Consider the following 24956-nt stretch of genomic DNA (forward strand, 5'->3'; position numbering starts at 1 on the left):
TTGTTGTCTTCATTTTTAACTAAACTTTACAAAATTTGCAAAACTTTTTGATATCTCTATGCTGAGATATGACAAAAAAAAATCCATTTTTATCTTTATATGATTCATGCAGACAGAGTTTGGAAGATTAACTTTCTTGCCTTTAGTAATATTTATTTGTTATTATAACAAATAAATGTTACCAAAGGCAAGATAAGTTACTTTTATACCTACCTGGATTAGTTTTTTTGTGTGTTTAATTTATTTTAAAGCGTTTTTATAAGTTTGAAACATAAGCAGTGTAGAGTTGTTAAGTTAGAATGAGAACAAGATAGCTGACACGAGACGGTCCTCTTTGGAGTCCCGATAATCACTTAAAACTCGAAGATGAAACAAAATATTGGTAGAAATTTACTTAATAAATGTCACCAAATGTACGACAAAATGCCCTTTATTTGTCGTATATTTATTTTTTCATCTTTTTTTTTATGGCGGCAATTAAATGTAAAGAAACTAAAAAAAAAAAAAAAAATCTGTATGATGTACGTATCAGTCACGGAAAGAGGATGACATATTCCAAAATTCCACGTAATTTGATCAAGTATTTTTTTATTCAAGAAAATCAAATTTTACAACTAAGCAAGTTGTAGTGTTTTCGTCGGTCATGATTAAATCAGATGAAATAAAAAAGGGGGGGCAACTCAAATCGGAGTTGAGAGGTGAAAAATCAGCCTTACGTTCAATCCAGTTTGATAGTAAAATCGCTAAAAATCGTAAATTTTGATTTTCTTAATTAAAAAAAAACTACTTGATTGATTTACATAATTTTTGGAATATGACATTTTCGTTCTATAACGAGTACGTACATCATACGGACTTTTCTGTATTTTATTTACATTTAATTGCCGCCATAAGTGCTAATCTGAATAAGCAACAAAAAATTAACCGAAAAAGCATTTGGTTCAGTTAAGAAAGTTTAAAAGTACACCCTTTATTCTCCCATAAATTTATCAACGGACGTCGACCGAGCACGTGGACAGATCTAAAAATATATTTTTAATTTCCTGGTTTTGTTACGGAAATTCGAATATTAATCGATTTAAAAATTATAGTAATCTCTCTCTCTCTCTTTCTCCCCCCTCTATCTATCTATCTATCTATCTATCTATCTATCTATCTCTACCCCTCCCATCTCTATCTACTTGATATTATTTTTCAGTCGTAATAATTAATACGCATTATTTATTTGATTTGTAAAAACACAAAGAATCTAAGAATAATTTTGAACTAGATAAACGAAAAATAAAAAAATATTTTTTCTTAAATTTTTATTTTTAATAAACACGATAGTTTATGAAAGGCGCCGATCACGACAGTTGTTTCGAAACCCATTTACGGCAGCAATAACAACAACACGCGTCTAAAAAAGATCAATATTTTCTTCCGCGAAAATCACATACGCTTTCTCTTCTCGCTGACAATAGTAAGTCTTTGATTAGTGAAGCTACTACTAATAATAATCGAATTCCTACCAAAATCTCCGCCTCATTGTAGACTTGTTTTCAATGTGATATAATATTTGTTAACTGAAGATGCTGGTCAAATACTGCAAGAAGGGTGCCGACTTATGCGTCAACTATTCTTCCCTTGTGATGACATCGTCGTTTTTCCTCCATGATTATTATTGATACAGTTGACGAGAAGAGTGATACTGATTTTCGGTTCCATCTTCTTTCTTATCGACCTTTCTCTTTTTAATTAATTCATTTGTTTGGAGGCGGAGAGAACGTGATGATGGCCGAAGAAGAAGAACTCGCGTCTAACTGTCGCCCTGTACAAATTGGGAATGGATCTATGGCAGAAGACTACAATGACGCACCGATTGACCCTCCGCCTTGCATGAGATATGTTCGTCTTCCTGGTTCGGAACCTGCCAAGCAAAACGACGTGATTATCTGCGGGGATGCCGGTGCCACCCGTCAACATGTTATCTACTTCGGTGGAGATGTTCAGGTATGGTCACTTGGACTCTTAATATACGAAATGAAGCGATTCAGAAGCAAAGGCGACTCTAAGTGCAGCTGTACCGGTGTCGAGTGAAAACCTAGCTTCTACGTAAACATGTTCCGATTACCAAAGTGGGTGCTGACACTGCTCACTTTATTTTATATAGTTTATATAGGAAAGTGATCCCCTCTCAAAAAATTTTATAAAGTGCCCCAGCATATTATAAACACCTCAACCTCCCCATGTTAAGAACGGCTTTCGGAATACCCCCCCCCAACGTCCCCATGTTAAGAACGGCTTTTGAGGTTGGAGTGCTTATAAATACGCTTGGGGCACGTCGTAAAAATTGATCATTTTTTGGCGTACGTATGGAAGAAGCGGTATTTTTTTTTTTTTTAGTATATATATATATTTGTTTTCGTCTGTTTTTCATTGTTTTCAGCGGATTATTATCGAATGGTCACTAATCTACAAGATTATCCTAAAATATAAAAAAAAAAAACATTTTTAAGGGGGTGCTGCTGAGCAGCAGCAGCACCCCCTTAAAAATGAACGTTGAATTAAAAACGGAGCCGGGGCGGAGCAGCAGTGCAGACTGCAGCACTGCAGCACTACAGCAGCAGTAAAATGACGACTTGTACAGGTTCTCGAACTTCTCGACTATGCTGAATAAGAAAATCTCGTTTAAATTTTGCAGAGACAAGTAGATGTAAAGCCCTTATGCACTGTAATTCGCTGGCCGCCATGCTTGTGCACGCTGCGACCGCCGACCGATACTGCTACTTAACGGAAACAAATCCACTTTTCTGCGACTGACACTGACTGCTCCCCCCCCCCAAATTTTTTTATATCTGCGGGTGGGTATGCTGACAACGAATATCAGTTAAATTTGGGCAAATATTTTTCACCCCCCAAATAGTGTTAATTCCGAAAGCCGTTCTTATCATGGGAGGTTGGTGGCGTTTATTCCGAAAGTCGTTCTTAACATGGGGAGGTTGGGAGTGTCTATTTCGAAAGCCATTCTTAGCATGAAATTACTCAAGGAAGTGAAAAAATCGTAATTTTGTTTTACGCGCATGCACATTACTAATTTCTCAGTTGTGGGGGGGAAGTGGATTTGTTTCCGCTAGATGATAAGAGTCGGTCGCAGAGAAGTAGATTTGTTTATCGTACATGTTACATGCGCGTACAAACATGACGGGCAGTGTATTACAGTGCATAATACAGGTCTTTATATGTCGAAAACGACTTGTCTTTGCAAAATGTAAATGAGATTTCCTTATTCAGCATAGTCGAAAATCTACAAAAGTCATTTTAAAGAAAGTTGTGGAGGTGGACTTAATGTAAAAAAAATGCCAAAAAACGCTAAAACAGGCAAATTCATGAAATTTGGCTGATAAAAGGCGATGCTTCCAAAATGGGGGGGGGGCAGTCGATTTACAAGAACGTTGTATTAGAAACAGAGCAAGCACCTCTTAAAAATGTTAAATATTCTTTTTTTTTTTTTTTTTTTTTAATCTAGTGGATTAGTGACCATTCGATAATAATCCGCGGAAAAAAAACAGAGCGGGTACCGCTTCCATACGTGCGCCATTTTTTTTTTTAATTCTTTCTGGCGGACCTTGGTATTTAAAAAAAATTTTTTTTCTTAATCCAGCGCAGTATAAACATTCCCTCCAATTTCCCCATGTTAAGAACGGCTTTCGGAATAAACTCCCCCAACCTCGAAAACTTCATACTAAAACGACCTGAACGAGAATCACCCCCCCCTAATTTTTATAGTATGTTTTAAAAACATACTATAAAAATTAGGGGGGGGTGATTCTCGTTCAGGTCCGCCTTCTTTCTTTCATGTTATCATTGGTGCTTGTTAAAATATCATTTTTTTTTAAATGTCGTTTTAAGCAAAAACAATATTACGTACTTAATTATGTCGAAAATAGTAATAAAGCCCAAACTTACTAAAATTCATCGAGTAGAAAGTTATTTATAGTTGAAAGTAATTTTTACGGAAAATTGGGTAAAATTGCATCTTGTAGTCTAAAATGATAGACTTTTTTTATTACTAAGACAGTAGTTCTATTCGATGAATTTTCATAATTTTTGGATATATTACTATTTTCGACATAACAATTAACACGTAATAAAGCTTATTTAGCTTAAAACGATATATTTAAAAAATCGATTTGTCGACTATATCTTAACAAGCACTTCATCTTTAAAGGCCGTTAAAACGTATTAGCTGAAAAGAAAAAAAAAAATTATTTTTAAGGTCTAAACTATGATGTTGCAAAAAAATACCTTAAACTAAAACAAAAAGTCCGGTTTTTGGTAATCGGAACATTTTCACAACATTGTTCTTTTTATTCCCCCCCCCTCCGACTTCCATATTTGGAGACGCATAGAACTTGTACGTTCCATTTATGGAAATATCTCGGAAGAAAATGCGCTAACCTGTTGAAATTTTCAAAGTTTGGTGTGTGCGTGTGTCTGGAGTGTGGTGGAGTGATTGTTCGTTGTTCATTGAACATTGTTCATTGAACAATCCTCCCCCACACATACACACAATGGAATTTGAATCTATGAATGAATAGTCAAAACCAAGTTCTTCAATATCCATACGGTGTTGAAATGACAAGATCAAATTTAGGTTTACCTACTACTTACTCTTTGTGTATATTTTTTTCTTTTCGTCTTTTTTGTTTGTTTTTCAGCAGATTATTATCGATTGGACTAATCTACCAAAAATCCAAAAAATCAATATTTAAATCTTTGTTGGGGTGCTCAGTTTTTAATACAAAGTTCTAGTAAAATCGACCCCCCCCCCCATATTAGAACCAGCCAACGTTTAAAGGTCAAACTTCTTTTTAAAAGGCCAAATTCGATAAATTTAGTCTTAAACAGGCCAATCTGGCAACCCTGAAAAGGCTAAATTTTGCGAATTTGGCCTTTTTTTTTTTTTTTTTTTTTTTTTTTTAAATAGCAGTTTAGCCTTCAAACGTTAATGGGTTCCAATTAGTGTTTTGACAAATTCTTCCTAGTGGCTTTGGCTATATTTTTGATTGAATCCGCTTACATCATTTTTTTTTTTTTTTAAGCTGCTACATTACAATACACATGTCCCGTAATTACTACGTTGCCATTTATACGTAAACAAACCCCGTTGTTTATTAATGGCCGTCGTCCGCCACTTGCTTCTTTATTTTTCTTTCTCAGCGTCACTTTCGGCTTCTTTTTCTTCTTTCTTTTTTTCCACGTCTTCAACTTTTTCACGTCTTTTTTTCTCCTTCCCTTTGCAGCATCTTCGTCGTCTTCGATTTTGCATTCTTTTTCTTCTTTCCTTCCCTCTATTTCTTCTCTTTCCGCGTCTTCATCTGTTTCGCCCTTTTCTTTTTTCTATCTCTTCTTTACGCGTCTTCTTCGACTTTGCATTCTTTCTGTGGTAGTGCAGTGCAGTGCACTTATTGATCCGCGCTATTTTTAAAATAGTATTTTCAAATTGTGACAACCCCAACCACCCCACCCATAAAATGGCGTGTCACTTTCGAAAGCCGTTCTTGGGGGTAAATAAAATAAAATGACAGTTCAATCAAAAATTACGATTAAAACAGGCTTAAACTCAAGCAAAACCAATATACTTCCTCCTTTGAGGCTTGCATTTACGAATATCCGCGGGCTTAGAACTAATTTAGATAATGTTGAATCATTTCTCCTAGCAAACACTCCGGATATCTTAGCACTAAGTGAAATTAACCTACATCCTCCATCCCCTCTAACCACTTTAACATGCCTGGTTATCTCCCACGTTGCCGTAGGGGCTCGGACAGACATATGCACAGTCTTGGAGTCTGTTTGCAACACCCTCCCCTTGACTAGAGAAACAAAACTAGAATCAGACGACCAGGCCTTTATGTGCAATATAACATTAGCTACTTTTATTTTCTCTACCGCTCTCCCTTGATTTAGGATTGTACCCTAATAAACAAAGTCTCTGACAGCATAAAAACAGCACTCTCCCTCGATACTAGTGCACACTGCACAAGTACATGTATTTGGTGACTTCAATGTCTACCACAGTACTTCGCTTGGATTCTCTACTTACAGACACAGCTGGTAGCATAACATAGCTTCTCTATATCTCATTCTCTATCACAGACGGTTACATTTCAGACACGTTTCCCAGACCAGGAAGATCAACATGCCTCACTTCTAGATCTATTTCTGACCACAGTTCCTGATGATTGTGTAACGAATGCCCACAGCCCACTCGGGAATGCTGATCACGCTGTGATAATAGTAGAAATCGCCCTAAATTCTCGACCCAAAACTGAAGAACCATTGCTCAAAACAACAAGGTATTACAAAATGGCTGACTGGGAAGCCATCAGGGATATTATCAGAGATGCCCCTTTGGGAAATATCTTTTCTCTTCCTGCTGAACAGTTCGCAAATGAGACCACTGTATGATTCAAAACGGTGATTGAAGTATGTTCCCACGCAGAAATTTTATAGCACCCCCCCCACTCTCCTCGATGTTTTACTCGTACTTGTGCAATTGCCATTGCTTAAAGGCAGCATGCGTACCACAGATTTAACCGACATGAGTTCAGTTCAATCAGACAGAAGTTTGTAGAAGCTAGAAGTAATTGTAAGAGGGAAATAGCAACAGCTAAGAGAGAATATACTGAAACTGCCAGAAAATGCATCGAAGCACAGAAACTTTTGGAAAATCTACAACAGTGTAGTAAATAATGGGCAATCAACAATACCTCCACTATCCAACAGTCATGAGGTTGTTTGCACAGCAACCGAGAAAGCTAACATGCTTGCCAGTCGGTTGCTTCTAACTCCACATTGGAACGGCAAACCACTCCTTCCCTGACTTTAATTTCCGAACAGATGTCACACTAGATGATCTGAAAATCACCCCTTCTCAGGTACATTGGTATCATAAAAAACCTAGACACCTCAAAAGCATGTGGACCCAATCTCATCCCAGCTGTGCTATTAAAAAAAAAAATGCCCTGCTGAGGTTGCTCCAGTCCTCTCCAAACTATACAACAAATGCCTTCATGAATCTTGCTTTCCTAACTGCTGGAAAACTCCTTCTGTGGTACCAGTTTTCAAGAATTCTGGTGAAAGAACTTAACTCATCAAATTATCGACCCATTTTGCTTTTCACCAATATATTTGAGTCCTTAATTAATCAAGCTTTAGTCCATCACCTTATAGCTGCTAAACTTTTGATTGATCCTAAATGTGGATTTAGACAAGCCCATTCTACACCAAATATCCTAACTGTAATCTCTGAACATATATACCATACACTAGACAAAGCAGGGAAGGGTAGAGCTGTAGCCTTAGATATATCTAAAGCTTTTGACTGGGTATGGCATAATGGTTTTCTCAAGAAAATCAGATCATACGGTATCACTGGACAAATAATTAACATAATTAAATCCTTAAGTAAGAGAAGAATCCAGGTTATCCTCAACGGACGTACATCTAAACAATATGATATTAATGCAGGAGTACCTTAGGGGTCTATTCTTGGACCTTCATTATTCCTAATATTCATAAATGACCTCTCTGAGATGTGTATATTTGCTGATGACACCATGCTGTATAACAGGTATGAGGGGAAAACAAATGAACACATATCTAAGGAAATGACAGAAAAAGTAGGGGAAGACTTCTAATCTGTTGTGAAATGGGGACAAAAATGAATGGTAACATTCAATACTGCCAAGACTAAGCTTGTTTCCTTCAATAATTACAAGAAACTTTCTCAACCATGAATAGCAATGGCTAAAGATACATTACCTGAAAGTACTTTGTTCAAACTCCTCGGCCTAACATTCACAGGAAACATCAGTTGGAATAGATAGATTGAGAGCATTGCCAAGGCTGCTGTGAAGAAGGTGGGCTCTCTCTACCATGCTAAAAAGCTACTTATGCCTGAAAGTATCCTGTACCTCTATAAAGCCACCATTCGCCCATGTATGGAGTATTGTTGTCACATTTGGGCTGGTACATTTGCTACTAGTCTCTCTCTGCTGGACAGCGTTCAAAAGAGTCGCCAACCTGATAGGTCCTGAACTATCATCTGAGCTTTGGCCTCTGTCCCATCAATGAACTGTTGCATCCCTCTGCCTGTTCTACAAGTATTTTAATGGTGAATGCTTATGTTAAGAATGCTGTCATGGCAGCCATTCTCAGACACTTAATGACAGTGACAAACAGTTGTGAAGGAAGCTAGTCCCCACAAATAACCCCCTCAATATAGCAATAACTGACAGTGCTTGCCAGTGCCACCAAATGACAGTAACCACCTAATATCACTAGCCCAAATTACAGCCGATAAGGCATAACCGCCCCTGGATGACAGTGCCCGACAATTGTAGGCAGGCGATTTCATTTTGGAGCAATCCAATGGATGCCATTCCAAACAATGAATGATTGTTGCAGAGGCAGCTTGTGACCACCAAACACCTCAAAACACTACTATACGCCAGTGACAACCAGTGCTTGCAAATTTCACTTTGGAACAGTCAAATTGAGGCTGATACTGGTCATGGTCACCAGTGAATGACAACGCCTGCTACCTGCCACTGCCAGACAATGCACGACAGTAGAAGCCAGATGCTTTCATTTTGGCCACTGCCTAGCATTACAAGCGTATGCTGTATTTTCGTGGACATCAGCAATATTACATACCTAATGTGCTTCAACAAGTCATATCTTTTTTATTTGTTGGTCAATTTTTAAAAGAATTACATTGACGGAAAGAGAATAAAGTAAGCATTCCAATGATGTTAATTTATTTTTCTTTTATGTGTTCAACGTTTTTATGCTCAACATTAAAAATGAAAAAAAAAAAAATGGTAAAAAATGACAACAAAAAGGGAAACAGTTTTTTCAATATTTACATTTTATACGTTACATTTGGATACATATGCGCGGAGTTAAATTTGATTGGATATGGCTGAAATTTTACAGGCTATATAAACAAAGAAGTCCATCTCTACTGATATTTGTATTTTTATTTTTACAACCACAGGAAGCAAAGTTACGGCCGAGCAAAGTTAACAAAGAATATTTCAAAATTGATAAGATAAATCGGCATATATTATCCATTTTCATATAGATAATAGTTTCAGAATTATTTTCAGGTATAATATGTAAATATTTGATAATTATTAATTGCGCAGAATTTTCTTTAAAATGTTATCTTTTATAGAAATCAAATCCGCTTACAGAAAAATGGTTGCTAAGCGCGTCATGCGCTGAGCTGATTAAAATATTCTCTTAAAAATAGAAAAATGTCATACTAGTCATTTTTTTATTCTGAGTTCGTCAATTTAAAAAAATTATTTTCAAGTTTTTCAAATTTGATTTCCAAACAAAAAACAACAAAATGTACTAAGTACATCCGTTTAACTTAGTTGTACTTGAAGTAGCATTGTGTTTTTTAGTGGTAAAAAAAAGAAATAAAACAAATACATAACAAATAAAATGTACTTGTGCACTTATACTACCATGTTGAAATAATAACGTTATTATTTAGAAACCCATTCTTATCATGGGGAAGGAAGGGTGTTTTTTGTTAACTATTCTGTACTTTCACCTAACAATTAAATAAAAAAGATATTGTGAAACTTGAATTTATTTTTAACTCCTTGTCAAGACCATTTTTATGAATCTGTAAAACAAACTCGTTTTTTTTTTTTTTTTTTTTTTTTTTTTTTTTTAACTGAGGATATCTAAATAATAATTAGGCGGTTCGATAAAGAATTTCATTGTGATGCATTTTGTAAATTTTTGCCTTGTTTCCACCTTAAAATTTTTCTTTAAAATGACTACCTTTTAAAGTTTTCGGGTATGCTAAAAACGAATATCGCATTTATATTTTCCGCTAATAAGTAGCTTTCTGGATATCAAGCAATGTCATTTCTTATGTTATTGCTGGCCATCTTGGTATGCATAGTTTCTCGGGGTTGCGTTTGCACGCTTGCACGTACCAAGATGGCCACCAGCGATAACATAAGAAATGACATTGCTTAATATCCGGAAAACTATTTATTTGCAGAAAATTTAAATGCGATATTCGTTTTCAGCATACCCTAAAACCTATGGAAATAATCATTTTAAATGTTAAGGTGGATACAAGGTAAAAAAAATTACCGTTTTATTTCTTCGTTTACATAATTGAATTTTCAGTAAAACAACAATAGAAATGACAAAAATTACCATCAACTGATGAATATATATAGTTGTTGTTTATCAGGATTCCTGGTATCCTGGTACTGTGAAAGTTATATCAAGGATTCACGTAGAGTATGATTTATGGTTGCATCTCAGAAAATAGGGGTATATTTTGGGCCAGATAGAGAGGATTTACAAAATTGAAAATTGGACTGATCCCAAAATGCATAAGTTCTATTTGACCATGGGAATTTCCATCTTTTACAGAAATCCAAAATCTCTATGAAAAATTTTCTTTGATTTATTTTTTTTTTAGATTAATTCATATCTACTCATTTTTTTTTTATTTGAGAGGAGTAGTAAATACCGGCCATGAATGCTCTTTAGGCATTCAATGGCTACACCCAAGATTAAGCTCTCCTTTGGTGAGGCAGCAGGAAAATGCCTATTCTCAATAAAGCTATATTTAAATATGACTATAATACTTAGTTTTGTTCATGAATAGACACCCACTGTATGATACCACACACCAGTTTAAAAAAAATTTAAATTTGTACATCTGAATTCATAATTCATGGCTTATGGTAAAGAGATACGTCAAATTTGACTGCATGATCAGAAAGGACACACAATTTTACATAAGAGTGCCAAGTTTCATGAGAATAGCTTGAAAAGTAAATAAATGGTGGCGAAATTACTGAATTTCTTGAAATGTGTGAGGTCCGTAATTTAGCTCACTTTTTCTAAAGAAAAATGTCCACGAAAAAGCCTAAATTTTGGCACTTAAAATTCTCATAACTTTTGAACTACTGATGGTATTTGTATAATTCCAACGGTTTTGAGCATCTTTTACATAGCTCTTTTCATGCAAGTTGATAAAATAACAATTATCTAAAAAGAAAAAAATCAACTTTTTTTAGCTATTTATCCATAGTCAGTACTTTATGTGATACACATACAAATCAAAAGTATTTTGTTTTAGGTGAGGGGCCTTCACTATACCTGTTCTGGTTTTGGGTCATATTTCTACTGAGTAACACCAGTACACAGGTCCTGCTAGTCTTAAATATTTCCCACTGAAAATCAATGACAATTTTTCTTTGTCAGCAAAATGTTAAAGTGAAAAGCAGAACAATTTTTCATAAAAAGTTCTGCAAACTGTATTGACATTTTCTTTGCATATCTGGTTTTAAAACTGCTACCTTTTTTGTTCTCTGTTGGCTTTCTGCCTAAACAGGGGGTGATGTAGCAGCAAACAAAATAATGATCTATTTTCTCTTGTGAATCAATGCCATCTCCCCTCTCCCGCTGAGTAATTCAGCTACACATTGATCAATCAGCTGGTGGGGCGCATGATTCATATATCCCCTAAGTAACTTCAGTGCTTATGTACTTATGTTACTGTGCTATTTTTTTAAATAGCATTTTCGAGTTTCACGATGTCTGTTTTTTTTTTTGTTTTTTTTTTTGTTTTTTGAAATTGTTACAGAATAATTACAAAACCCCCTCTGTTAAGAATAGCTTTCTAAATAATGTCATTTCAGCACGCTAACATAAGTGCATAAGTACCGGAACTTCTTTAGCCCTTTTTGGGAACTAAAGTCAGGGAGCAGAGAGAACTCGACTGGCTAGCAATACAGATCTTTCTCTCGCTTGCCACCGTTCACTGGATGCAACAAGTTATCAACTCTCGCCATAGAAGCTGATGACCTACTGGACACTTTGACATACTAACCCTCGCCGAAGAAACGACTTACTTCTTCCTGGTCGGTTTACTTCCTACAATTGAATAAAACTGTTTGTTGTTTGTCTTAACAAGGTGTTGTTCTTTTTGTGTTTATAAATTTATAATAAGGAGGAAAACATAAATTCCTTTTCCTAAAGTATTTTAACTTATGACAAACGGGTAGGTGCCTGGCGTTACCCGTGTGCTGGACCCCCCCCCCCCACCTCTCCAAGAAAAACTAAATCAAAACAAATGGTACCAGTTTCATGCCAATCCGATGCAGATGACAAAAGGTTTAAACAGATGTACAAACACACATATAAACACACAGACGTTTGAAATTTATATAATAGACTAGCCTGGATGCCCGGGTGTTTGGAGGTGTGTGTTGAGCAAAAAAAAAAAAAAGTGGTAGTAGGAAGGCAGGCTTGAACCCGTACCGCGAAGGAGAAAAAGAACATAATGTCTTTACCATTACATCCATCGCCAAACCGGAAGTAGCGAAGGATTAAATTAAGGCTAGTCAATTGAAAAGAGAGGATGACTTTCGAAAATATTGGCAAAAAAAGTGATCCTTTCCTGTAGAAAAGTGTCCAGTTAAGGGTGAGAGAATTAATGTTTTTAGCCAATTTTTCGATATTTGTCATCCAAAAGATCGAGCTTCAAAATGATACCGATTTTGTGAAAATCAGTTGTCTCTGTCGAAAGTTTTAGGCAAACATGCATACATACATACAGACAGGTGAGATTTATATAATAGATTGCTGGTAATGTTTTCTAATTCTTGCAGTAAAAAATAACATTGTTTTTATGCAAATAGTGACTAACAAATTATAAAATCAGTGTTTTTTGTTGTTGTTTTTTTACTGGATTGGAAATATATTACAAGCCTTCTTGGCACTTATGCACCATTGGTTTAAGGTTGGCGAGTGCACAGCAAGGACAGATAATTGCAATCTCAGAAAATGTCAACAACAACACAATAAACAATAACACAAAAAAGCGTTAATTATCTGATCGTTTATTGAATTAAAATAAAATTAAGAAAATACAAGTTTTATTTTGTACACAAAATAATGACTTATAATTTATAATTTTGGATGGAATGCATGTTTTTTTTTATTTGTTTGTTTTTTTTAGAAATGTTTTTGTTACACATTGAATTAAAATAAAATTAAGAAAATTATAATACAAAATAGTTTTTAACATAAAATAGGTTTTATTTATCTCTTTTTAATTTTTTTTTTCTTTTAATATATTTTCTATTCTATCGTGTATATTCAAGGTGCTAACGTTCAATGTATTTACAGCCATTTTCAGAGAAATCTTTAGGGAATTTTTGAATTGCATTTGTCTGCCCCTGATTTTCTCTTTCCAAACTGAAATCAAAAAAATTGTCCCATGACAGTAATGCACAAGTGCCTTATTTTTTTATTTTATATAAAGCTTAAAAAAAAAAGATTATTTTTTTTTTCTGAGTGGGCGGGGGACTGGGGCTTGCTGTTCAACCCAGCAAAAACAGTTGTGTTACTGTCCTTTAGATATATCTCTCCTGTTCCTATCCACAGGATTTGGTTTCAAAACACATTTACACCATTCTCGAAATTTCATAACTCAGAGGTCCATCCTGGGTCCAACTCTCTTCCTGATCTACATCAATTATCTCCCAAAACACATACTTAAATCATTCATTGACATCTATGCTGATGACACGACCATCTATGGCAACACATCTAAGACCATAAATGACAAAGTTCTCTCTGATTCTCTCTTCTCTGATCTTGAGCATGTGGTACAGTGGGGGAGGAGGTGGCTGGTTACTTTTAATGCATCTAAAACCAAACTCATATCTTTACATCATTAACACTCTGATCCCCATCGGGCATCAATTGAAATAGATGGCTCTTGTCTGGGAGGGAGGGGGGCTCCATGTTTTGATAAGCTTCTGGGATTGACCTTTACTCCTGACCTGAAATGGAACACATACATCAAGTCTGCTGCCAAGGTAGATGATAGGATCCTTCTACTGCTACAGAAGATATCTCACTGCTGATGCAATTCTCTATCTATATAAAAGTCAGGTACATCCAAGGATGGAGTACTGCTGCCACATCTGGCCAGGAGCTGATAAAAACGGTTTAACCTGTCTTGACAGAGTACAAAATAGACTTCAGGCCTAATGGAGGATGCCCTTTTCTCTTCCCTGCAACCTCTCTCCCACAGAAGAGACGTTGCGAGCCTGTCTTTGTTTTATTGTTATTTCCATGGCAAGTGCTCGTCTGAGCTCCAATCTCTCGTCCCTCCTCGCCAATCTTTCACGATAAACAAACACCCGTTTAGCTGAAACCACTGTCAATAATTTTCCCCATTCTTTATCTGTGCCTAAATCCAAATGTAGATTCCATGAGCAGAGTTTCTTTCTTAGAAGTGCACATGTGTGGAACTCTCTTCCGTTTGCCTGTTTCCCACCTTACTGCAACTTGGATGTCTTAAGTCCAACATAAACAAATTCCTGATAAACCGCCCCCCCCCGCCCTTAAGTAGGACACTTTATCAAATCTCCATTACTAATGATTATTACGATACTATCTGATTGAATACTGTACACGCAATAACCCTTATCCCCGAGTGGCTTCTGGGACTTGATAAGTGGTGACTACCATGTAAAAAAAAAAAAAAAAAAAAAAAAAAAAAACTGTCTGGGAGTAATAATATCTAGCAATCTCATGTTTAACGGCCACTTGTCTTAAATATCCAATAGGGTTAATAGGGAGCTTTATCTGTTGCGTTTCCTGAGCTACCAAATGCTTCATGAATGGGATTTGCTGACTAGGCTTTACAATGATTCATCCCCACTTAGTATATGGGTCCCTAGTGTTTGCCATTGTTGGCAAGGTGTTTTCTGATTCTCTTGAGTGTCTACAGCATATATAAAAATAAAGCAATTCTTCTCTCTTTGTCAGAAACATCGCTTCTGGAATGTGAGAACAAAATAAGGGAAGCGAGAGTTACGTGACCACCGAAAGTAAACCCAAGATCCACTTACCCTTTTTGACCTAAATATCAGATGGAAAGAAGACAAAAAGAAACAATCATTTTAAAATTTAGAGTAGGGGATCAGTTTTGTGCATGAATTTAATGTAAATTATTCTCCATTTTCAGACCATGACTTAAAAGACAGTTAACCATTTTTTGGGGGAGTGGATGGGGGGGATAAGTTTTGTGCATTTTCGGAGGGAGGTAGTATTTACTTTTTGTTTATTTTGGGGGATATTGCCACTCTGACTTGGGATAATAGTTAAAGGAATTTTTTGTGTGCATGGGTGGGTGCGTTGAACTTAGAGTTAGTAGCATGGTTAAAAACAACTTTTGGAGAGATTTGCCACTCGGACTTAGGTTTATTATTAGGGCAAGTAATGTTTTTTGCCACCTCCTCCCCCACTGTACCATGCGCTCAAGATCAGAGGAGAGAGAATCAGAGAGTTGGTAGGATTGAACCCGAAGCCCTGAAAATAAAATCAAAACATCGAAAAAAAAACCCCAAAAAACTAACGTAAGGCAAACGAACGATGTTAAATGTAAAAATCGAAAAAACAAAAAAGAAACAGAAAAACGAACACATGAAAAATGGCTTAAATAAGCCTGTTTCGATATTAAAATTTAAAAAATCGATAGGTACCCAGGTCTTTTTGGGTGTGTGATCGAGGGTGGATAAGCGAAGTAAAAGAAAAAGAGAAACGAACGTTACGTGAAAAATGGCTTAAATAATAGAAAGTTATAGTAAATACTATTCGTTTTGAAATTACACACTGTTGGTAGTCTTTAATTTTAGTGGTCAAAATGATTTCCAAGTAAATGAAGTTGGGTGTACATATTACATTTAATTATTTTAAGTTTATTGATCTGAAATAAAAGTTTAATGCTTTCTTAAATTTTTTTTTTTTATTTTGAGACAAAATAAATTATTAGTATTTTTTCCCCTCCATTTTTTTTTTTTTGCTTTTATTTTAAAGAATTTATTTTATACAAACAAGATCGAAAAAAAAAATTCGTTTTGGTCATTAAAAACAATGATTACCACATCATTAAACAAAAACATTCAATAATTTCAGTATATTTTTCTCAAGTAAGATATGATATTTAAAAAAATCAATTTTTTTCTTTTCTTTTTTTTTTTGTGGCTTATCTATTCCTGTATTTTTAATTTATACTTTTGATTATTTTATTTTGAAAGTTGAATAAAATATATTTAAAAAGTAAATGAATAGTTTTTTCATTAATATTTCTTTACTCACTTGTTCACAATGTCATTAAAATATGTAAATTTTTTTGATACTGTAAATAAATATAGCGCACATACTATTTGTTTAGTAAAATATGACATAGGATAGTTTTAGTTGAAATATTTCTTATATTTCAAGCCAAAGGTAAACGTTTCAACTGACTTATGATTTAACTGCTTAGTATGTATTTATTAAAATAATTTTTAAACTGAGCCACAGTTAAAAGCAATCTATTAACATAAAAATAGTTGACTAAAATGGCAACAAATTCTGTTAATTTAAAAAAATTTTTTTTTTTTTAAACTAAAACCAGGCACATATCCAAGATGTTTTGTTATTTATTTTTATTTATTTTTCTTTTAGCATTCACTTTTATACTTCCTTCTTTGCAAAAAATGTTATAATAGATTTGTCTAAAACATTTTCATAAAACATTCAGTGTTGGTGTGTATCTGTTTTCATCCCAAAACTTTGACCATATCTAATAAAACAATTTTACATAAAATAAAATTAGATTTTTATTTAAATTTAGTTTTTTTTTTTTTTTTTTTTTTTTTTAAATATTTTTATAAAAAATATTCTTTTTCTTTCATATTTACAAAAAATAATTTTTTTCAATTTGTTTTGCACACAAAAAAGAAACATTTTAGAGAGAAAAAAACTGGAGAAACATTCCATACTTCTTTTCACAGATGATGCATTACAAAGAGCAGAATTGTTTCAAATCTTTGAATTTTATTGATTGAAATAAATTAGGCTTGGTTGTTGTTCTTAAAGTCAGGAAAGAAGAAAAATGAAGATCTTATCCAAAAACGGACAAAACCCAGAAATATTGATTGTAATGGTTTTCTGATCTTAAAATATGTCCATATAAGCTCATATGGGTTAACAAGTTTTTGGTAAATATTAATCTACAGACTGGTTGCTGTATAAATTTAGTAGAGGAACGGACATGGCTTGTTGCCAAGAATCCATGGACAAAAAAGCCAGACATCACAAAACTCAATACTGAACAGTTTTGTGATATCAATGCTATAATGGCTAAAGCGTTTCATTTTTGTGAATAGCTTAAAAATACAATTGTCATCCATTTATTATTACATTTTTTTTTTTTTTTTTTTGTATGTTAAAGTATAAAAAATTATTATCTTTATTTAGTGTAAATGACTGAAAAGGTGTTTTTTTTGTTTTGCTTTTTTTTTGTTTGTTTTTTAAGTTTTTCTCTGAAAAATAATCGTTTCCATATTTTTATCTTTTAGTGTAATATAAAAGTTTAAAGAGTAAAAAAAAAATACATTTTCAGTTTTTGAAACCATTTATTTCCTGTACCAATAGTATAAAACTATTTTAAAAAAATCATTTGTTTTGGATAATATAGTTGTCTGTTTAAAAATTCTTTTTTCATGTTGGAAATCAACAACAAAAAAAATGCATGCAAGGCAATGTGTGTGTGTGTGTGAATTATATATATATTTATTTTGTTGTTGATTTTTTTTAACGATATTTTAACTTGGGATATTTACCTTGAAGATCTTGTTTCTTAGGAAATCACCCATAAGGTGAAGACGCTAAGTTAACAATATTACCGTTTAAAAAAATCAACAGCAAATCTATGTAAGTTTATAAGCGATAAAAAATAAACTGTAAAATTATGGCATCATAGCGTAACGGATTACGTGCCGGACTGTAATATATGAAGTCCGGCGTTGGATTCCTAGAAACAGTCAAGCTACGCTGGAGAAAGGTAGGGCCTCGAAACATGCATGTCCGTAGATTACTGTTTTAAAAAATAATATATATGCTAGCATGGGTACCCAGCGATGCTCGGGTTGACATGAAGTTCTGTTTGAAACACATCTCCTGTACTAGGGATATTGATCATTTTCATTGTGTGCAACGTCGATACCCCCACAACAATTTCAAAAATAAAAGAACGGATAAAAACATGTAAATGTAATCGCCCCCCCCCCCAAAAAAAAGAAGTACATGATACCCTCTCCACCAGATATTTCGGCAGAAGGGATACAAAGAGAAGAAGCTATTCTCCAGATATTGAGCACTTTTTGTTGCTCATGTACTGGACCGCACCCCCACAAAAAAAAATAAGAAATAAAGTAAATAAAAAAATAAAAAAAATAGCAGCAAGTGCCGGAACGACCAAAAAAAAAAAGAAAAGCCGTGTAGTCAGACTCCAACCTGAAAAGCAAATAAAGGGAAAAGCTAATTTTCCCACTGTAGAAATAACGTTATAAACATTAACGCGTTTGAAAAGTTTCAGAACAAAATGGAATTCCTTTTATCGTCTTGTTGTTTTTGTTTTTTTCACTGGCTTTTTTTTTTTTTTTTTTGTAAATAAAAGAAATTTTTTTTGACTTGTTTCTTTTTTTTTTGGGGGGGGGGTCAATTCCAGGAACGCTCAAAGATTCTGTATTGTCGTTTCAAGAATAATAAAAACAAACAAATGAGATCTTTTCGTTTGTTCGTAAGTGTTTTATATTTATTTATTTAATTTTTAATATTTAAAAATAAGGTAAAACATCTTTCTGTCTCCATGAAATTATTTTTTTACGCTAGAATGTGTGAATATGTGTGTGTGTGTGTGTGTGTGTGTGTGTGTGTAGCAACATTGCAGTAAAATGAATGAAGATGTCAGGTTTATATGAAGAGGTAAAAATTCTTGCGCCAAACTCGTTTCAGGTAAAACAGTTCTGTTTGATTGGTGGCCGTGTGGATAAAGTGTTTGCCTTTTAATTCCAATATTTTAAGCTGATATCAATCATCATAAACCTGAATTTTTTTTTAAATATGAAAAATATTTAACAGACTAGACATTTTAGCTTGTTAAAAACAGGCAAAAATTAAAACCTGTTGACTTTATCCTAAATTGATGGTTGAATATTGCTAAACTTATGCTCATTTTTGCATTAAATACCAATCCTTATTAATCCCTAACTGGGCATCAAATGGGTACCATAATACTTAGTTTGCTGCACCTTATTATAACAAAGATCCATACAAAATTATCGCGATATCATAATAATCTACCGTGCTAAAAAACTACTCACACTTGAGGTGATTAGTGTGGCTTCAGTCCACATAAGAAAATTTGGAAGGAAGTTTTTTGTTGGAGGCAAATCGCCAGGAAAGCAGTTGTGCCTTCTCGGTTGCTGTGCATGCAACCTTCTGGTTGTTGGACAGTGGAGGAATTACTGATTGCCCTTTATTCAGTACACTATTATAGATTTTCCAGAAATCATGAGTTTCTATATTTTGTGATTCAATGTATTCTCTGATTATTTAAGTATGCTTTCTTTTGCCTGTCACTATATTTCTCTTACAATGATTTCTAGCATCTATCAGTTATTTGATTGGCCAAATAAAGAATTTCATGGATAAGGACCATCGTGTGTCTATAAAGACAATAAGTGCACAGTGTGCGAACTGTACATGCAATTATTTGCAAGGAACTGAAGATGTGGAAGATTTGCGCGAAGGATGCTTCATCCTTGTCACAGACTTTGACCAAACCTTGCTACCTTTGACTTTTGGTTATCCTTAAGCTCAAGGAAAACCTTAGAGGCTGTCATTATGAGACAGTTGAGGAGATGAAAGAGGCTGTGACGAGGGTCATTGACACGCTTACACAAGAGAACTTCCATGGGACCTTCCTGAAGTTGTTGGAAGTGCATTGCAGCTGAAGGAGATTACTTTGAAAGGGACTAGAGTTTCATGTGTGTATACTATCAATAAAAGTGTTTCATACGAAGAAAAAAAAGTCTGGAAACTTCTTGAAGACACTTTGTAAATCCACAATAGTTGGCACATAGAAATATATTAAGGTAATCAGCAAACTGATAGAGAACTGTGCCAGCTGTCATTCAGAGAATTAGAAAATAGTCTAAAAAAAAAAACCTAAGAAATAAGAATCAAGAAACCAAGACACATCAGATGAAACATTGTGAGAATAACGTCCAGGATGAGAATGGCAATCTGACTAATACAAAGAACTGTGGGCATATGTCACCGCACATGTGCAGTATATATTACATATAATAAAGTGCAATAATTAAAAAGAACTTTCCCTTCCATGTGTCAAGCACTAGGTGGAATTTCCATGAACAAAGTTTTTCTGCAGGAACATCTCATCTGTGGAATACATTACCATAGGACTTCTTTCCTACAAACTACAACATGGTCATCTTCAAATACAACGTGAACAAATATGTCAAATCGTTTGCAAGGGGTAGTCAATCATTCAACTGACAATCCATATATTTTGTTCAATCTTTTTGGCCTTTATAAGTTGTTATTTATCTGTAAAAAAACAAAAAAAAAAACTTTATTCTTGAACTGTTTGTGGTTATTTTCAATCATAGTTTCAGATTATAATTTCTCTATATAAATAAAATGAACTCATTTTTTCCCCTCGGATTTTGACCTTAATAGGATTAAAAATCAAGATATTTCATGCAAATATAATATGCACAAACGGCAGAACAATATCTGAGGTGTGTTATAGGCTTATTATTTCTCAAATTCCTCGATAATCTTAGATTTCTATACTTTTTCTGCTGAGAAGTCACGGCCAAAATCGGTTAAGATCAATGGAAGTGGTAAAATATTTTCTCTCTAATAAATTCCTCCTCCCCCTGCCACCACTTAACACCGTTTGGGGATCGTTCACAAGGAACAGTTGAGAAGAGAACACCGGTTTGGCTTCGTAGTTCTTTCATGTGAAGTTATTTAAAATCACTAAACTAAGCTGCAGTGCTCTGTGGCATAGTGGTTAGCGTGCTGGACAATTCACATTATATTTTCACGTTCGCGCCGACCTACCGTAGTCGTTTTTTTTTTTTTTTTTTTTTTTTTTTTTTTTTCCTAAACAACTGGAATGGACTTTTCTTGGTGGCCGAACTGTTAACGTTGCAGATGTTTTTTTTTTTTTTTTTTTTTTTTTTTCACACTTTATTTTCCTACTTTTACTCATGACTCCGGGTTTGATCCTTCCTACTTACCTACCATAACATTTTTTAAAACTCCCCCCCCCCCCCGTCCCGGAAACAAACACTCGGGCAACGCCGGGTACCCCCCGCTAGTTTATGTAATAAAACCATGTGGTACCCTGCCTGACAACATTGCCAACCACAACACTATTTTTGCAGTCTTTTCCATCATCCTCTCTTCCAGCTGTGCCATCATCTCTAACATTGGCGACTGTCGAGGGGCATGTACATGTTCACAAATATAAAAAAAAAAAAATAAACCAAAACACAAACTCTGGTTGTGTGAGCGTGACACCACTGACCCTCTATACACTATCGTCCACATCTTATTAGTCTGGTGAGGTCTCTTTATCCTTGGTTGATAGATTCCTTTCCCCATCTGCTTCGAGCAACGACCTGCATTCTATGCCTAACTTGCAACTCTCTTCAACTCTGTCATCAACCGTCGCAAACTTAAGACTGTGCACAAACTGTCCCCAACTGTTTTAAACTGTTGCAAACTCATTCACACTTCTAAAACTAATAGCACATTGATCTCCATTGTTCAGCCCTTTTGTTTCTGTTACCGCCACACATTGATTAACTATCCTATTTTAGATTTCTTTTGTGTTCCTTTGTGAGCAACTTCCTCTGCATTATTCTGCTGATAAACTTTTTTTATTGTTTATTTATTTTTTGTTTCTCAACACTTAAGGAGGGAAAATCAATAGTATCGCATCTTATGGTGGATTGATTGTTGCTATTTCTTCTGATGAGTTAAGGGCAAAATAGATTATCTGATTGATATAATAATTAAGTGATTGATTTTGTGCTACGAAACAGATACTGTCAAGAATTGTAAGTGTCAACTGAAAGGAATAAATTGTAAGATAGTCAACATCATGAAATTTGAAATATAGACTTTTGTCATTCATTATATGCTCTGTAATTACATTGAGCTTCTTAAATAAGGATTGGTATATAGAAAAAGGAAATATAACTGAATAAAGAATATTTCCACAGATATATATATATATATATATATATATATATTTTCTTTTTACCATCATTACGTATTACTTTTTCATCAAATATTCTAAATTATTAATTTCAAATAAAATGTCATCTTTTTCAGGACTACACGGAGAAGATGCTTTTCCATCGAGACGGTAAGCGATACAACAGATGGAACCTTGAAAATACCGCTCAGCTTTTGCATCGGAAATTCAAAGGCAGTACAATATTTGTTGTGAAGCCGTCAAAAATGCATTATGGGACATTCAGCGTATTCGGAAATTTAGTCCACTCAAATGATGTTGGTGTTCCGGATCATTCCATCGGTCAAGGGTCATGGTATCACCTACTGCAGCTTTATAAAAACGCTATTAAAGAATCCATCCACATTCGGCAATGCCGAAAGATAGATACAGAATCCGAACTACTTCAACCAATACAGCTCATTGGTTTTAGTAAAGGATGCGTCGTACTTAACCAACTTATTCATGACCTCCTTGCTGAAGACATGGAACCGATGACACGCAAGTTTATCGACAGGGTTCAAACTTTTTATTGGCTAGACGGGGGACATTCTGGTGGGGGTAAAAAGACGTGGATCACCGATGAACGGATCTTACAGAACCTGGCTCAGTCCAAGTGTAAGGTTTCAGTTCATGTCACCCCTTATCAACTGAAGGACCCCACCCGGGTGTCGATCGGACAGGAAGAAAAACTTTTTGTGAATAAATTACAGCGGTTAAAATGCAACATTAAAGATAAAGTTTACTATTCTTCAGAGCCACGTTCAATCGACAAACATTTTCAACTCTTACAGGATTTTGAAGTTGATGAATAAGCTCTTTGTCGAAGAAAAAAAAAAATGTAACAAAGCTTTAAAAATATTTTCAAATTAAAAAAAAATTGTTTTAAATATTCTTACATTGCTTTAATTAAGCATAACTATCTTTGATGGACTTTGACGAATAAATTGAGCTTCTTTTTTTTTTTTTTTTTTTTAAATATGAATGAAAGCTTTAAAAAAATACTTTTAAATTAGAAAAAAAATCTCAATAATTGCCAAGGCTGCTGCAAGAGAGATAGGCTCTCTCTACCGTGCTAAAAAAAGCTACTCGCACTTGAGTGTATCATGTATCTCTATAAGGCCACTATTTGCCCATACATGGATTATTGTTGCCACATCTGGGTTGCTGTATTTGCTGCTAGTGTCGTGCTCCCAGACAGGGTTCAAAAAAGAGTCACGAACCTAAATAGGTCTTGCACTATCAACTAACCTCCAACCTCTACCCCCATCGTCAAAACATGGCATTCTTGTGCCTGTTTTACAAGTATTTCAATGGCAAGTGCTCTGACGAACTCAAAGCACTAGTATCCCCTTGACAACAAACCCAACAAGCAGCAAAATCTCACCTCTTCACTGTAGAAATCTCTAGATGCCATAAAGCCTTCTACTCAAATAGCTTTTTCTCTCAGACTGCTGAACTTTGGAATTCTCTCCCAGGCCCCTGTTTCCCTGACTATACTGACATACAAAAATTTAAGTGTAATGTAAACAGACCTCTTGCTTCCCAACTCCCTAAATAGTATACATAGAAATCTGGTCCCAAATAGTAGTCTCTCACAACTAAGTGGCTCTGTGCCTTGTTTGGGGTGAAATGAAAAAAAAAAAAATAAAATAGAATACTCTCATACTGCTTTGACTGACCATGACCATTTTTAGTCAACTATGTAAAAAATAATAATAATCTTTGAATGTTGAAAACTTTTTTTTAATATTTTCTTTTGGCAGATGTATGACACATTTCGGTATTTTTTTTTTTTTTTAGATTAGGTCCAGCTCCACAATTTTCTTTTAAATTACGACTTGTATAGGTTTTCGACTATGTTGAATACGAAAACCGTATTGAAATTTTGCATAAATAAGTAGTTATTGAGATATAAAAAGTTGTATTATGCATTGTATTCTTTAACGGCCATCTTTTTTTACGCACGTAGATTTGTTTATATAGCATATATTTATGGTATGCGCGTAAAAAAAAATGGCCGCCAAATAATACCATGCATAATACAACTTTTTATATCTCGATAACTACTTATTTCTGCAAAATTTAAATGCGATTTCCGTATTTAGCATAGTTGAAAACCTATAAAAGTCGTCATTTAAAAGAAAATTGTGGAGGTGGACCTAATCTAAAAATTTACCCACATTTCCTCCCTCTAAAAAAAATAATTTTGCTGATTTTTTTTTTTTTTTTTTTCAATTATTTAATGTGAAACCTGTGGTGTTTTTTTTTGTTTTTGTTTTTTTGTGTGTGATTGATTTCTTCAATGTTTGGTCGAGTGTGCAATCAGGTGAACATAATCTTTTTTTGCTTAATTTTTATATTATTTAGAGTTGAGAATTCTAAATCGCATAAATAAGAAATGCAATAAAACTAATAAAACTTTTTTTTTTTTTTTTAACTCATATGAAATAACATTCCTTTTATGTTAAAATTGAAAATATATCAACGGGTAATATCAAATGTTTTATTTGAAGTCTTCAATCACTAGAAGAATTATTAAGAAAAAAGTTTACAAAAGAACAGGTGACTCTGAGTCTATAAAAAAGAATTATTTCCTGTTTTTTTTTTTAAAAAAAAGAGTTATCAAATTGATGTAAACTACTTGATTATTATTATTTTTTTGCGTAAAATGTTATTGTTTTATTGTTTTGAATGTGTTTTTAGTATTATAAAAAATACTACTTTATGAAATATT

The 24956-nt window shown here is 34.2% G+C and overlaps 1 protein-coding gene across 1 annotated transcript; it reads left to right on the plus strand.

The window, feature by feature from the left end:
• Positions 1-1362: 1362 nt before the first annotated feature.
• Positions 1363-24956, plus strand: LOC145291233 (mitochondrial protein C2orf69 homolog). The gene is made up of 2 exons (XM_080136830.1): positions 1363-1992; positions 22318-24956. The coding sequence occupies exons 1-2, from the start codon at positions 1771-1773 to the stop codon at positions 23032-23034; spliced, it is 939 nt and encodes a 312-aa protein (XP_079992956.1). The 5' UTR covers positions 1363-1770; the 3' UTR covers positions 23035-24956.

The sequence above is a fragment of the Euprymna scolopes genome, chromosome 12 (genome assembly GCF_053919585.1).
Source record: "Euprymna scolopes isolate OS-2025 chromosome 12, ASM5391958v1, whole genome shotgun sequence".
Taxonomy (NCBI): domain Eukaryota; kingdom Metazoa; phylum Mollusca; class Cephalopoda; order Sepiida; family Sepiolidae; genus Euprymna; species Euprymna scolopes.

What these genes read in the sequence shown, in the direction of transcription:
- LOC145291233 (XM_080136830.1), top strand. Translation starts at nt 1,771, where the DNA reads ATGATGGCCGAAGAAGAAGAACTCGCGTCTAACTGTCGCCCTGTACAA. An exon ending in ACTTCGGTGGAGATGTTCAG is followed by an intron (nt 1,993 to 22,317) that starts GTATGGTCACTT and finishes CATCTTTTTCAG; the next exon opens with GACTACACGGAGAAGATGCT.